At 43.7% G+C, this 16,814-nt stretch overlaps 1 protein-coding gene across 3 annotated transcripts in view; it reads left to right on the top strand.

Annotated features, from left to right (window-relative positions):
• The window catches only part of SLC6A12 (solute carrier family 6 member 12), a 525,985-nt gene that overhangs the window by 429,893 nt on the left and 79,278 nt on the right, over nt 1-16,814 (top strand). For all 3 annotated transcript variants that reach the window (XM_069628586.1, XM_069628587.1, XM_069628588.1), the window contains exon 7: nt 1,843-1,977. In XM_069628586.1, coding sequence (XP_069484687.1) covers nt 1,843-1,977 — 135 coding nt within the window. The remainder of the gene's footprint in view (nt 1-1,842; nt 1,978-16,814) is intronic.

Here is a 16,814-nt window from a genome sequence, read left to right as displayed (position 1 = left end):
TGCGGTACCGTACTTACTGCCTTCCCCAGTCCCATTATGCCCTATGGTGCAAAAATGGGAATGGGGAAGGGCCAGGGTGAAATGGGGAAGTACTGCCCCACCAACATTGGAATGGGGTGGTATTCCCCATTTCACCATGGCGGACTTGTTACAATACCGGCACCAACCATGGTGCTAATAGCGCCATGGTTTAGCGCCGATGTTGTAATGAGGGCCAATGTCCACCAGAAGGGGATGTGTGTCAGCAATTCCTCTCTCCATACCTCTTCTCATTACGTTCCAAAACTACAAAAAATGGGGGCAAAAGCAGAAAAAGGCTCATAGCAAACAAATCCTCTTGCCCTCAATTCCCATGCACACCATAAGAGATGAGTAATTTTGCTCCGATGAGACACTGTCAAAGTATGCAGGAACACTTGGACAGGGGACTCCATCAAGTCATAATCTTTGCTCTACTTGCTAATGTGTGGAAAAAGGGACTCTGCAAAGCTGTGTTTGTCCTGTAATATTGAATGTTGTCCATGCCTTGTTCATGATTGTCTTGGCTTATTTTTATAACATTACAAAATGTGTATATGGATGACTGATCTAACTCAAAACATCAAACATTTTACTGCAAGTCCCATTACATCGACTTTTGTTTTTCTTTTGACGCATTTGTATGCCAACATATGTGAGGGGAGATCCAAGCAGCCCCCCCCCCCATCGTCTCCACCTTAATTTAGACCCAAACCCCACATACCATCTATAATTTTGGTTAAATTCAATGTTAAAAATCCCATGTTATGGGATTCGTAGTAAAATGGTTTGATTTTTTGTTATGATACCTGGCTGACTATCAACTGAGGGAAAATATACCACCTCATGGTTCATCATAGATAGCCCGAGCTTTGCTGTCGTTATCTAGCAGATGTGACTCTGAAACCTACAGTGGAATATTTCACCATGGTTGATAGCGACCCATGTATAGTTCTGTATATCTCCTCTGACCAGCAGCACATAGTTTCCAGGGATTCAATGACATTAGCCATTTAAGAAGCACTAAATCAGCTCTAAAATGCATGCATTGTGTTAATGGTCTAAGGGCTTCATCATGTGTTGGGCTGTAGCCCTTAAATGTGGTGCCGCATTTAAGGCCTGGCCCTATCATGAGTTGGCCGCTAAATGGGCTTTTTTACCTCCAGTTTTTTCCTGGAGGTGAAAATCCCATTAAGGGCCTCGTCACAATTTGGGTGGTAGCCCTTAAATGTGGTGGTAACGGGGTTACTACTGCATTTAAGGGTACGCCCAATCATGAGTATGGCGTGTTTAGCCCAACAATGCAGATTTTTGGTGCAATTACCACACTGTATTACTGCTAATGGTAATTATGCAGAAAATTGGGAATGGGGAATAACATTTGCTGCCCAACCTGTGATTCGGCGGTAATACCAAAGGATGGGTGGGCAGTAACGCAAATAAAGTTGGGCTGTATCCCAGTTGAGATACCGTTCAACTCGTGATGAGGCCCTTAGTGCCCTGTTTTCAGTGGTATTATGGTCAGCTGTATTAACGCGCATTATTAGCACCAAAAAAACACCCCATTGGATCCAATGGACCCAATGGGGAATGGGGAGGTACCGTTAACGTCCAACCCGTGATCCGACCCGTGGGTGCTAACGCTATTACAGTTGGACGGTATTACAGCCGGGATACCGCCCAACTCGTGATGAGGCCCTAAGCACGTTGTGTAGGTAAACAGCACCTCATACATAGGGAAAGGCCAACTCATCCAATCTTTTGTGGAGGATACAGTCATTAACATCACTGTACTGCCACTAACCTCTGCTCTTCTGCTTGTAGGTGGTATATTTCACAGCAACCTTCCCTTACTTGATGCTGATTGTCCTCCTGATTCGAGGAGTAACGCTGCCCGGTGCCTACAATGGAATCATGTACTACCTAACGCCAGATATTTCCAGGCTAAAGGACCCACAGGTAAGGGGCTTAACAAGAATGCATCAGCATAGAGTATGACTGGGTGAAATCTCGCTGTAGGTTGCAGGGACACGCACTTAGTGATGTGCTTGTTCTATTGCTATGTTCTGATTTGTGGGTACATAAGTGGGGGAAATGGGGACTTACCCGCCAGATCTAGGTGTATCCTGTCTGCATGTGTGCCACATTGTTCAAGGAGGAAGCAATGAAGACATACAGCTTAAAGCTCACCTGCGAAAAGGTAAACTGTCTTTACCAACACTTTCATGTATCCTGTCTCTGTATTTCATTACAACATGTGTTAGGGTTCACACCATGTGGTTTCTTTTTAGCAGCAGATGGCGCCGGGTTGACTTAGAGGGGGGATATAATCTAGTAACATTAGTGGTATTTCTTGTACCGTAGTTGATTTATTTCTGTGTCTTTCAATGATTTGAATTTGGTGCGTCTGAGTCTGTGTCTCTATGAATGGGTAATATTTTCCAGTGATTCGTACATACTCTCTATGTGCGTGACAGTATATCAGTGCTATGCCTTTGTGTGCTGTTTATGGCGGTGCGTCTGTTCTTATTTGGCAGCAATCTGGCATTACATTTGCAGCATTGCTGCCATACAAGTAGTCCTCTAGCACCACTTGGTCGCATTACCAGGGGATTAAAAGTGGCGGCACAGTGGTGTTAGTCCCCATTTTTGGAGTCCATAGGGCTACATGGGCAATTATTCTGAATTATCGGAAGCAGTAATTCTGCCTTTTCTGGTGCATGGTGAATTATTTACCTAAAGCTTTTTGGATATGGCACTCGTCCTTGTTACAACATTATGAGTAAGGCGGTGTGGTAATGTAGTGGGAAAGTGGTGGTAATGAAATTACCGCAATTTTTACTAACCTTTTACTGCACTGACGTACTTTTAGAGAGGTCCGGTGTGTTCATGTTACCCTAGCATATAAAAAAAAGTGTGCCGTGCCCTTTTATTTGCAGTATGCTTGTCTGCTTTTTGTGCAATGTTATGTTACATGCATTGGGGGAAAGGAATATTCAATATAGGCGTGGGAGCCAGATACTGGTCAAAGGTAGTACGAACTATGACCTGAGATACAAAATAATCAGTACATAAACACAGTATCCCGAGCTAGTCAGTGGAAACCTGAGCTAATAGTGTTAACCCTTGCCTGACTAATGGAATCCTGCCCTAAGTGATATTATCCTGGTTTGAACGATGGAATCCTGCTATAAGAGATATAATCCGTGCCTGAGCAATGGAATCCTGCTCTAAGAATTAAAATCCTGGCTTTAAACAATAGAATCCTGCTCTAAGAGATATAATCCTGGCTTTAAACAATATAATCCTGCTCTAAGAGATATAATCCTGGCTTTAAACAATATAATCCTGCTCTAAGAGATATAATCCTGGCTTTAAACAATGGAATTCTGCTCTAAGAGATATAATCTTGGCCTGAGGGATCAGATCCTGCTCCAAGAGGCTCTAAGAGATACAGGGCCTAATTACAAGTATGGCGGTGTCGGAAGAAATTGGTAGTAACAGAATTACCGCCACTTTTCCTGCACTGCCATACTACGAGTATGGCCCTGGAGTGGAGGATTTACCTCCAGCATCATTCTGGAGGTAAATACTCCCGCTTTCTGACAGAAATTGGCAGAATTGGTGGATTAACCACAGCAGTAATTCCGCCAGCTGTAATTCTGCTAAAAATGGCCCATAGAGTCCAATGGGCTCTATAAAAATGGGGATTAACTCTGCCACATGAACTAAGAAGCAAACATTTGCTGCCTCTCTTGCCACTCCTCACCCGCCATTCCATGCAGCCGATGGATGAAGGACCTGAGGCAAAGATAACATAACAGGCATATTTGTAAAGCGCATGTTCACCCCTGAAAGGGCATCCTGGTGCTAATAACAGATGTTTATTGTTACCCAACTTAATGGTACTCATTTTATCAACCGAGGGTTGAGTGGACCTGCCGGGATTCTAACCTGTGACCAGGAGGTCAAACACAGGTTCCTGTAGTAGATGCATTATTCCACTGAGCCACAGATCACGTCATATTGCATCTTGGGGGAGGGAAATGGAGGAGTAAACATTATTTATTTATTTATTCATTTAAATGCAAAAGGCACCACTTATTTAGCAGTGCAATCAGGAGAAAACCGAATATGTAACTTTGCTTGTGATTACAATATATGAGAAGTTTTGAGTTTTCAAGCAGACATTGAAAGGCAAACTAAAAAGTTCCAGAATGTAAAAACACCAAACCATTACATTCTGTGCACACCCCTTCTGTTGTGTGCAGGGATGTGTGTGACAGCCCTTGCGTGTGTCTTTGTTTATATTTTTTCCGCTACATCTAAATCTGTAAACGGATGGCAATGGCTTGGATGGCTGCACAATTAAATGACAGCTCTTGCTCCCGCGCTGAAGCCGAGCATGATTAATTGAAAGAAGTAAATACAACAAAAAGCCCAGAACTAATTACCAAAGCCACTGTGTGCTAATTCCCCAGGCACGGATTGCTGCAGGCGCAGGCGAGGAGCTCATGAGCTCGCATTCTGTGAGCAGCCAGAGGTCAGCATCTGCTAATGAAAATAGCAGCGAGCCCGCATTAGTACATGCAGCAAATACGGCCAGCTATCCCTGCACAGCTGGCTGCGAGTTCCAGCGCATCTATGGGGGTGCGTGCGATAACTTGACGCATGCTAAAGACTCTTCTGCTGCACATGGGTCCATTGGTGGGCGAGCGCGCTCATCTCTATGGCTTGGCTGTATGCAGAGTGGAGGGACACATGGCCATCTCTGTCATGGCTGCATGGAGGGGAAGCATGCATGGCCACTCTCTTCTTTTGCTTTACGCAAATGGCATGAATAACCATCTCTATGGCTCGCCCTTATGCAGGGAGCATGCATGGCAATCTCCATGTGTTGGTGGTCTGTAGAGGGCATGCATGTCAATCTGTATGGCTTGGCTGTATGTAGAGGGGCATGCATGGCCATATTTATGGTTGGCTGTATGTAGTATGGCATGCATGCCCATCTCTATGGCTTGGCTGTATGTAGTATGGCATGCATGCCCATCTCTATGGCTTGGCTGTATGTAGTATGGCATGCATGCCGATCTCTATGGCTTGGCTGTATGTAGGGGGCATGCATGGCCATATTTATGGTTGGCTGTATGTAGTATGGCATGCATGCCCATCTCTATGGCTTGGCTGTATGTAGTATGGCATGCATGCCCATCTCTATGGCTTGGCTGTATGTAGTATGGCATGCATGCCGATCTCTATGGCTTGGCTGTATGTAGGGGGCATGCATGGCCATCTCTATGGCTTGGCTGTATGTAGGGGGCATGCATGGCCATCTCTATGGCTTGGCTGTATGTAGTATGGCATGGATGGCCATCTCTATGGCTTGGCTGTATGTAGTATGGCATGCATGGCCATCTCTATGGCTTGGCTGTATGTAGGGGGCATGCATGGCCATCTCTATGGCTTGGCTGTATGTAGTATGGCATGGATGGCCATCTCTATGGCTTGGCTGTATGTAGTATGGCATGCATGGCCATCTCTATGGCTTGGCTGTATGTAGGGGGCATGCATGGCCATCTCTATGGCTTGGCTGTATGTAGTATGGCATGGATGGCCATCTCTATGGCTTGGCTGTATGTAGTATGGCATGCATGGCCATCTCTATGGCTTGGCTGCATGTAGTGTAGCATGCATGGCCATCTCTATGGCTTGCCCTTATGCAGGGGGCATGCATGGCCATCTCTATGGCGTGGCTGTATGTAGTGTGGCATGCATGCCCATCTCTATGGCTTGGCTGTATGTAGGGGGCATGCATGGCCATCTCTAGGGCGTGGCTGTATGTAGTGTGGCATGCATGGCCATCTCTATGGCTTGGCTGTATGTAGGGGGCATGCATGAACATCTCTATGGCGTGGCTGTATGTAGTGTGGCATGCATGACCATTTATATGGCTTTGTTGTATGTAGGAGGCATGCATGCCCATCTCTATGGCTTGGCTGTATGTAGTGTGGCATGACCATCTCTGTATGTTGGCTGTAAGTAGGAGGGCATGCATGGTGACAGATGGCTGTCTTAAATGTATGCAGGGGGGCACACATGGCCATCTCTATGGTTTGGCTGTATGTAGTATGGCATGCATGGCCGTCTCTATAGCTTGCCTGTATGTAGGGGGCATGCGTGGCCATCTCTATTGCTTGGCTGTATGTAGGGGGCCATGTATGGACATCTTTGACTTGGCTGTAAGAAGGGGGAGTTTGTAGGGCCATCTTTCTGGTTTGGCTGTCTGCAGCCAGGACTGATTCATCAGATCCAGCGGACTTTTGCCCTCTGAACTCTCATTCAGGCCAGGACCCCTTAGGCCTACTTACTGTAGGTCACCAATCACTGAGTTGGCTGCATGAGTTGCATGTTTCTGTGCATGTTAATCTCATGCTTTAAGGATGATTGGCCATGTATGAATCTTGTACTTCTCTGTGCCATAGAACACTTTCTCCATCTCGGATCATAGAATTAAGGGTGGTCACCTGGGAGTGCAGGTCACAGGCATTGCTTGGTCTTCATGTAGCCGAAGGAGCCTTTTGATTTGATTTGATTTGATTTTTGAACTTATATAGCGCATATCACATGGAACCATGCAGGATCTGCATCTGGGCGCAGGTGATAAAGTAGTTGAACAGGGAGCTAAGTCACATCAGGGGCTTCATTCCAAAAAGGTAATGTTTTTAGTCTTTTTCTAAAATGACTGAGAGAGTTGATTTTCCGTAAGTCAGGTGGCAAAATATTCCAGGTCCGCGGGCTTACATCGGGGACACATCTATCTCCCCAGGAAACGGGCCTGGATAGTGGAACCACCAAGAGAAATTGGGCCTCATTACAACTCTGGCGTTAGCCGTGCCGGGTAAATTCGGCACGGCTGCCGCCGGACTTGCATTTTTTCCAGCAACCACGAATGGACAAGAGCTGGGTCGTGCCGAGTTCCTGCCTAGAGTGCTGAATGGGGATGGGGACGTCGGATGCACCGGTGCATTCAGAGTGCTGCCTATGCATCCGACGTGCTGTGCTCGCGGGTGCCGGTCTGCGCAGACAGGCTCCCGCGACCAATACACGTAGTATTGTGGTCCGGGAACTGCGGTTCCGGCATGCTTACCGGTACCGTAGTTCCCGGACCGCCAGGGTCGCAATGAGGCCCATTGTCCCAGAGATCGAAGTGACCGATTTGGATGGTAGTCGTTTTTTGCTAACTGATGTCAGCGCCAGGACCCGAACTTGCATCATCGATTGACTGTCTCCCACTTTAAGGCAGAAGGAGGGCATTCCTATTGGGTAGGAGATGTGAGCCTCATACTGATGTACATAAGTAAGAAAGCCACACATACAATTGCATAAACAAACAAACAACACATTACAATATAAAACATAGTAGATTCTGCTCATGGAAACCCAGGGGGCTGTCAGCAGCAGAAAAGGAGGAACAGCAGCACGTGCTCTGCTGGGTTTAGGTCTTTATTGGAGTTTAGACTGTTTTGCTTCTAGTCTACACTTATTATTCCGCAGCAAAGTGAGGACCTTCTTGCAGTTCCCTGTGAGACACACTAAGGGCCTGATTGTTATGGTGCTTAGAAAGGCAGACCCTAGCAATGATTTCTATACAACAGCAGTGTGTCCATCACAGTCTCACTGTGCACTTTATTCTGATGGCACCATTGAAGTTGTTGGGGTTATTTACAGTTTCTGGAATAACTGTCATATTTTGGCCCTTTTCATGTACCTAACATGCTTTCCAAGTTTAGGTAAGTGTCTGCAGCATTATCAGCAAAATATGGCAATAGCAGACTTAATTTTAAAAAATGCAGCCTGTATATATGCAGCAGCGCGCAAACGTATAGGACAGTTGACCTGCCGCCTCTGCATTCAACAGCAGCTTCTGCAACAGATTAGTTGCCATTTAACATTGTACACTTTGACATTTTTTCTCACAGGCGCTGGGAAAAGAGGGGGCAAGGCAGTGCATAAAATGGGGGGATCAATCGGGGAGAGGCTGGGACTCTCATTTGGGATGACAATGGCTATGCCCTGAGAAGTGAGGACGTCGGCTAAGAAGAGTAACCAAGAACCGAAGGTTCATGATTGATGTGGCCTGCGTAACCAAGCACATCGCCCAACACTATCTGTTTAGTACATTTCTACTTACCTATCCTCTCTTCTAATCAGGGGTCAAATCCGATGGCCCACAACTAGCTAAATCTCAGATGGACTTCAGAAGCCCCCACTTGCACAACTGAGCCGTGCAACAGTTACATGCTTTTCCTGGGACGAGGTACAGGCAGCTTAGACAAGGGCAGCCTGCCCAAAACAATACAGACCTGCTGTATGCTGATGGTCAGTGGAAGTGAGGGCAGACGGTATTGTCACGTACCCCGACATGGTGTCAAAAAAAGGCTAACAGAACGGCATTTCCCCAGAGACTTTCCACAGCCAGACCCATCCCTACAGCTTAGAGAAGGGCAACCTGCCCTGCCCCAAACAGTACAATGCTCTATTAGGGACAGTGGGGCAGGCAGTACGTTCTCCCACCCCCACAGCTCACCTACAAAGTGAAAAAGCACATTCCCTGTGTGTCCAACCCACCCAGGCCAGTTGCACGTGTAACACACCAGCACACAGGTCCTGAATTGCTGGGCTGGCGTGCGATTGTGTACTCTTTCCCCAAACCAAAATTAACTCACCTGGTGGATAGGTGGTGTGGTGGTGGCACAGTGGTCAACCTATTGCCCTGGCCTCCTGGGAGGAACCTGGCAGCTGTGCAGCACACTCTCGCAATGAATTCCCCTCCTCTTATCTGACGGAAGGAAAAAATGGTGCACAACAATTCAGGTCTGCACACAGTTTTATAACGGCTACCGGGCCTGGCAAGTGTGCGAGCCTACTGCAGCGTGGGCGCGCTCAAACTGAAGATCTGACGTAGTCATGTGCACTGCAGGAGAAACGAGATGGGCATGTGCTGGTGGCAAGTGGGAGAGAAAAGGGCCACCGGCTGAAGAACACTTTCTGGGGACCTCAGTGTCTCCACCCCGGCTAGCTCCAGCCCACTTAACGCCCTGAGACAAGGTCATCTCAGTGGTATCACTGAACCTGGATGTGTTTATTGTCTATTTCTTCCTTTACAAATGAACACTTCTTTAGCATTGAATGTTAAGTTTCTAAACACGAGTGACGGGCCACCTTTGGTAAATGGAATGCAAAGTTCAGCAAACAAAGCTTGGACGCGTGGGTGGAAGGGGCCTTGAAAGGTCATTCAGTAATGTGTGGATCCAGACATACACATGGGATGACTTTCTTCAGAAGGTAAATGTACTGACCTCTGCCATAAGTACCATTAGTAAGTATGAGAAAAGATGGAATGATATACGCCGGCTGATGTGGGACAAGCACCTGGATGCCAAAAGATGGAATGATATACGCCGGCTGATGTGGGACAAGCACCTGGATGCCAAAAGATGGAATGATATACGCCGGCTGATGTGGGACAAGCACCTGGATGCCAAAAGATGGAATGATATACGCCGGCTGGTGTGGGACAAGCACCTGGATGCCAAAAGATGGAATGATATACGCCGGCTGATGTGGGACAAGCACCTGGATGCCAAAAGACACACGAAAGGCACGAATAGAGATTCAGCGAGTGAACCAAACTAAAGTCACCTGGAACTTGAAGTCCTTGCTGTTATGGATGCTGGCAACCAGAACAGCGTAAGTGAATGCAATAACACATTGGTGAATGTTCATGGCAGGTGAAACACATAACACAACCATGGCCTGCTTGCAGTGATGTGTGCCCTAGATGTCACACAGAGAAAGTGCTGACATACGCTTTTCTGTGGTTGTCATCTTAGATCGACCACAGCAGACACACAATCCTGAAGAAACAGAAGGCCCACAACCGCCGAACACCCTGAGAACCCTGAAGAGCCCCACAATCTCACACTGAAGAGTCAAGATGGCGTCACGGATGAGGAACAGCAAGAACCTGTCAATGACACTTCGACACCTCTTCACATCCATGATGCAGAAGTCATGTTTTTCGAGCTTGGGATACCTCTGGCAAACTACTCTCTGGTTAATACAAGGTGCACAATTTTAGTCCAGACCTGGATGTGCAGGAAAAACCAATCATAGATCACCCCCTACCCCCATGAGACCAACCAAAATGCCTGCATAGGCCATGCTGGGAAAGCTGTGAGACGGTTGCCCAATTTGGGAGATGGTCAAGGGAAACTTAACAGTCACTTGTTGAGCAGAGTATAACTATGGCTCACATGCTAAATGCTATGTAGACGCACTCTCGCCATGAAGCGAGATTATGCAAATGCTGGCACGGTGTCAGGTGTACACAATTTAATGCAAATTGTAAAACACATGGATAAGCTAGTGCAAGCATTAGTAGGAGCTGAACTTCACCTTTGAACTCCAAAAATAAAACGAGAGCCCCGAAACATCATTCGACAGACTGCATATAGACTCTCAAAAGTAATGTCGGAGCGACTTGACGTCCATGTAGGAAGGGAATTTAGGTTTTTCCAAAGACTCATGCTCTGAACTGGACCTTGCTTTGTCAATGGGAGAAGAAGTACAGGTGTCAGAGTTCATACCTTGCAACCCGTGTTGGAAAAGAAAGGGGAAATGGCAGTCAGAATCATAACATAGTAAGTAGGGCCATCAAATCATTGCGATGTTCACTCAGTGCGTGTAGTTTCACACGTGAAATGTTATTTAAAACGTTGTAATGGTACTGCGTTTTTACACCAGTGAAAGTAATGCCTTCATCTTGTGATCTTAGCATACATGTCATTGCAAAGTTCATTACAGTTCCTGTTAATGTTCTAAGAACCTATGTGTATGGATTGCCGTGATCTTTTAGCTAGGGGTGATCAGTTTGTTTTTAAGGTCTTCCTTTAATTATCACTGTGACATGCAATGGTACTGTGAAGTAAAGGATTTCTATCAGAAGTGCTGTTTTACGAGGCAATAACTTAAAATATTCCTTTTTAAGGGCTTGAATAGGGGTCATGGATCAGTCCAAATAATTCTGTGAATGTAACATATTTATCAATTCATAATAAAAAACCGACAATAAACACGGACAATATCAAATATTCAATCATGTACAGAATTAAGAGAATATTGTGCAAAAGTGGTGCATGGAAAGTGCAAAATTGTATAAAGTGCAACTCAGCATTCTCTACTGTGCAACATTAAACTGTTTTTCTTTTTGTTGTACATGTCCCCATCTAAAAACACCTATTGTTGAAATACCAATGAATTATCAACAAAACTCATTCATTACAGTCTGTTTTAAACAATAGTCTCTTAATGTTGTACATGAGTGAATATTTTAGAAACACTTACATTATTTGCACCCGGAGGGAGCCGTGGGGTGCAAATAGTAATCACCCCTGTGTTGAGCAGTATACAGGGCTGGCAATGGCTCTGAGCCCACACTGAGGCTCCTGATTCACCCAGTCTACTTAGGGTTGGACTGGTAAGCTGTTATAAGCCCAGAACGTGTGGGTTATTGCGAAAGTAAAATGAATTCATCCCCATTGTCAGTATGAACAACAATGACAATGCTACAGATTTCTAATTTAACACACATTATTACAGCTAACCTAATACACTTGCAATATTGCCTTGTCTCAACTAATGTATTAGTATGATTTTCATGTCGGGCATACACAAAGAAATCACAAATAGGCATCAAAAATGTTTGCATTAAATACAATTTTGGAAAAATTATACTGAGGGTTTGTAACGACAAACAGAGATTCAACTTGAAAGATTGGTTGACTGAAATGGGACTCTCAGCGCCTTTTTTATTTTATTTTTTATGTGTGTCATATAGCCTAAATGAATAGACCTTTACAAAAGACTATACATAAACAATACATGACAATAATGAATCACGTCTAAATATAATCATCACATCACAAAACAAAATAAATGATTTTTTTTTTTCAATTTACTAAAAACCCAAACACTTCAAATAGCGATACAAACAAATTAATAAGGATCTGGAGAAATGATCCAAATAAAATCGCTTCCATAAAAATTCTTGAATCATAATCTCCTTTTCCAGTTCCGGAACGTCCTGACACATGCACCAAAAGTTGGGGGCACAACAATGTGCATCAATCGGAAACCCAAGAGAGGCATACGTTCCTTTGTTACTGTGCATATCTGCTCTTCACAAGCTTCTCCATAATTAAACTTAAGAAAATACTCTTAGATTAATTGAAAACTCCTTCATTTGTCAATTACAATTACATCCTATTCGACATTTTGTTAACATAAACATTCCTTAAAGTTTACATTTTACTCCTTCATGTGCCAATATGAGTGAGTTTTCCCCAACTACAGTTAATTCCAAAATTTGCTACCATTAACATTCCCTACAGGTTCTAATGCACACTTTTAGGATCCACTAAAGATTACTTTATAGATTGTGTTGGCATTGCTGTTGCACTGGAGCAAGGCTAACTACCAGTATGTTGATGTTTCACTGCTTTTCTGCAAATCCCAGTGTTTTACTCCTCATAGGGAGAATGTTTAATATATTCCACACTGTATTTGTAATGTGCAAGGTGAGTAGCATGGCAGACTGGTGCAGAGTATTATTCATTTCTTTTCGATAAATGGCTAGCCCTCTGGGTATTACGTCCTTTTGCAGAATGTTGACATTATGAGACATTGCACTTTGATGGATTGCCTCATTTTGTTTTCATAATTATTCTGCTGTGACTTGGCATATGTACAGTGCTTTGGCGTAAGGCACTATATACATAACAAATCAAATACAAAATACCTGGACAAATTAAATACAATTTGATTCTAGGCTACAAACGTCAAGGTAGAAATACTAAAATAGACCCTTGGAAGCAAAATAAATATATCGAGGATGAAGAGGATGTACATTGATAAAGAGGTAGCTCCATCTATAATTGTGAGAATGAGGAATCGCTATCTTCTCTGTGAGGTTATGGAATGCTAAATTAATTTACTTTATTGAAGATATGGAAGTCAGACCCTTCCATGTCAGATTGAGAATCCGTCGGTCCTCCAGCACTTTATGGAAGTTTATGGCTTTAAGCCTGGGTTCCAGAGATTTGGAAAAAGCTGATTTATAGGATTCTGGAAATCTGCAACACACAAATGGTATAGGAGAGACCTTAATCTATACAAAATCTACTTCTTGACACAATTTCAAATTCAATAACTGTAACACCCGCAGTTCAAGAGGCACTTAGATGCCTCCTCAAACTAATCAAATTAGCAGATCAATGGAGACCTTATTATCCCTTTACATAAGAGTATTCTGCTCAGTTCCCTATCAAGTCAATTGTATGTTTGACTCTGTTTTATGTATAGTAGTCTTACACGTGCGATTGCTAATCCACTTATTGACCGTATCTAGCATCCGACCATGCAGCAATTATATTTCACTCACATATGATGTGCCTTCAAATAGAGATAAAGCAGGTGGCGGAGAAATAGTTTTCAACTCAAAAGGGTCCAAGAAAATGGAGGCCATTCACCAATGTTTCAATTTCAATACCCAACAACAAATGAGTGCTATTAATAACTTAGATTTCAATAAATAAGATAAAAAATAGACGGCTAACAATCAGAATAAAACCTTTCAAAGGGGAATAGGGAAAACAGAAAATCTATATATTTCATACAGATTTGCTGCTCTCCACGGAGAACTTCAACAGCTGCAATGCAAATTTAATTTGATTCTCAGCAAATGACCTAGTTAAGGAGGAGGAAGCCAGGATATGCTTCAGTATTAATAAAGCAGGTCGAATAATGGTAAGCTACCAGAAGATGAGCGAGAGAGTGAAAGAGTGACCGTGAGAGAGAGAAAGAGTGAGAGAAAGGTTGCAAACCCCAACATATCTTCTTCTACAAAAACAGAAAGCACTGTAACTATTACTAAATATGAAACTACAATAGAATCTCAGATTTTTACAGTGATATATACACTGTGCAGAACCCCCATCAGTGGTGGCCCAGATTGGAGCTTTCTTGATTAATGTGACCTTGCCCCAATCTCACCTCACTCAAAGTCAGGATTGGAGCAAACCAACTTCACCTCTGTGATTGCTTTTGCATATTCAATTAATGAAAGCTGTCAAATCCCAGGTGCCAGATGACAGTCCCGCTCAGGTCTGTTAATCATTTAATGGCTTAATCTCTGGGGCACTAAATGATGTTGTATTTGTAATTATACCCAGGGAAGGACAATACAACTTACTGGTTGAAAAGGAAATGCCAGAATAATGGCATTTTGGCTATCCAAGCCTGTTCAATCTTTAATCTGTCATATTCCTGTACATAGCACTGGACCTGTAGGCCATGTTGTAATTAACACTAATAACCAATATATAAAACTTGAAAGCACAAGCTGCAGAAAAAGCTTTCGACAGTGTGTTGTGGGCTTTTCTGTTTGGGGCTTTAGATGCCTTTAATTTGGTCTACACTTTTCAACCAAGTTGAAGCATTATACACAAGTCCCAAACTGATGGTCTTTGTTAATCAGCACTCAAGCTCCACATCAAACTAGAACTCTTCTCTATTGTTTAGATTAACTCATTGGTGAACACTGTTAAAGTGTTGGGTGTATAGATTTTACTCTGAGATGGATATATCATAATTTGTATGCACCGGACCCAGAAAAGAAACACCACAAATATGGAAATTCATTGAGTAATAGGCTATGGTCGTGGGTTAATCCTTAAATAACTAAGTATTTTTCCAACTCAACCACATGTGCACACTGATGTTCAATTGAGTTGGCAAAAGATAAAATAAATACCTTGGAATCACCTTCTGTTGATAAGGGAGTATTTATTAACTCAGAGCTCATTTTTCAATGTCCCCTTGCTGTGACAAATACGTTCTCACTGTTAGATCTGAGTTGGTGGGGCCATGCTGAACCTGTCAAAAAGAGGCTAGCACCAGAAATTCTCTTTCCATTAGGCATCTCACTCCTCCCACGTTACCTCTTTAAATAGGTGGACAAACTAATCTCAACATTTATATTTAAAGAATTCTATCATGGAAATTGCTCTAGAGTCCTGCTCTTTCAGTATAGTTAATTGGAGTTGGGACAAGCAAATCAATCATGCTTTTAAAATGTGGTTGTTTGAAGAGTGATTGCATCACAAAATGTGGTTGGACAGGGAATTAGTGTGAGCATCTCAGTATCTTTTTTTTTGGTTTTGTTTTCACCAACGTTTTTTCCTATTCCATTACACAGAACAGTTTAACAACATTGGCATGAAACGACTCATATCTAAAGCCCATAGACCGACTAGTAATACAATTGCATGAAAGCTGCATCAACAACACCACTACACCAGGGAAAAGAGGATATAATGGCAGGGCAGTATAGAATTCTAGAGGGCAACATTAACATGGAAAAGAGTGAAAGGGGAATGGGGGCCCAGAGAATATGTCTCTGGTTGAACATAATATCCCCCTCTTGAAGTGTGCTCAAACGGATAATCAGTCTGTGTAAGCATCTTACTATTCAAATGTGTGATTCATTCGGAGAGCCAATGGGTGGGAGACCACATTATTCTCTTACAATATAACAGTCGGAAGTAAGTTAAAGACATGCTTGTGTGGCAGTGTGTATCTGTGATTCTGAGTGTTTTAGTTAAGTGGTGTGACTACATTGAATGCGGCGCCAATTTCAGAATAATGTCAGACTAGCCATGTGTCAGTCAGTGTGAGATTAAAGCTGGATTGTTCGAAATGTGGCACTGATGCACAGATAGGTTGTGTTCACTCCCTTGTCCCCTGGGCACATTGAAGCGGGCAACGCACATGGATTCTCAGGTTCAGCCCATTCATAAAATTGAATCTGCCAGCACCAGCACGCTATGATATGTGGAGCTCAATCCACTTTTGTGCATCAGTGCACCTGCAGGTGGGGGCATGCATAGGAGTGGCTGCCACAGACCACAGTGCATCACGGTTCACTGGCCGGCAAAGGTAGGGGAAAGCACAGTGCTTATGTGCTGGCAGGGTCCTTTTCAGTCACCACTCAACATTGTCATGCCCAAAAAAGAAACCGTCATGCAAATCCTGATCGTTTCCAGCATATTTTCACATTGCCACCACTGAAACGAGAAAAATAAAAACTGCAAAAGGACTGATGGGCCCTTTAATGCCATCAGGGCAATTGTTGGCACTGCTGTCACTTGGAAAGGGGGCAGAACTCAGTCCTCCACCCACATGGAGTCAGTTGCACAATGCATAATTAGGTTTATGGAATGGGACGAGCATTGTAAAAAAAATAATGACTGGAAAGGGGTACTGGTGAGTGTGATTACTGGGGTGTTTTGGGAAAAGTTGTGTGCATAGTAGAGGAGGCCATTGCAAGACCCCTAAACCTTTGGGCTGTGTGTTGGAGCATATTACTTTAGGTGAGAGGCTTGCATAGTGGCAGAAACGACACAACAATGCACACTATTTTAGTTGTAGGAATCTAGAGAACCTATGCTACAACATTTGATTGAGTGTACAGTTGTCTCGTGGAAGTGTGATGTTTGATAACTGAGGGCTAGATCACATTGAATGCGCACGTGGTGTGTAGGCATTGCAGTGGTGTAGCTATTGTATTATGCTGTTGGTCCTCACTCTTGGAATCATCACTAGCACAAAGAATTTGGAATTAAAACAAATATAGCAATCAATAAATGCTTTCAGGTGAACAGGAAGGTTTCCTGGAA

The sequence above is a fragment of the Ambystoma mexicanum genome, chromosome 12 (assembly GCF_040938575.1).
Source record: "Ambystoma mexicanum isolate Mex_15411 chromosome 12, UKY_AmexF1_1, whole genome shotgun sequence".
Classification (NCBI taxonomy): domain Eukaryota; kingdom Metazoa; phylum Chordata; class Amphibia; order Caudata; family Ambystomatidae; genus Ambystoma; species Ambystoma mexicanum.
The sequence above is the reverse complement of the archived record's forward strand: the minus strand, read 5'-3'. Positions and strand labels throughout refer to the sequence as shown.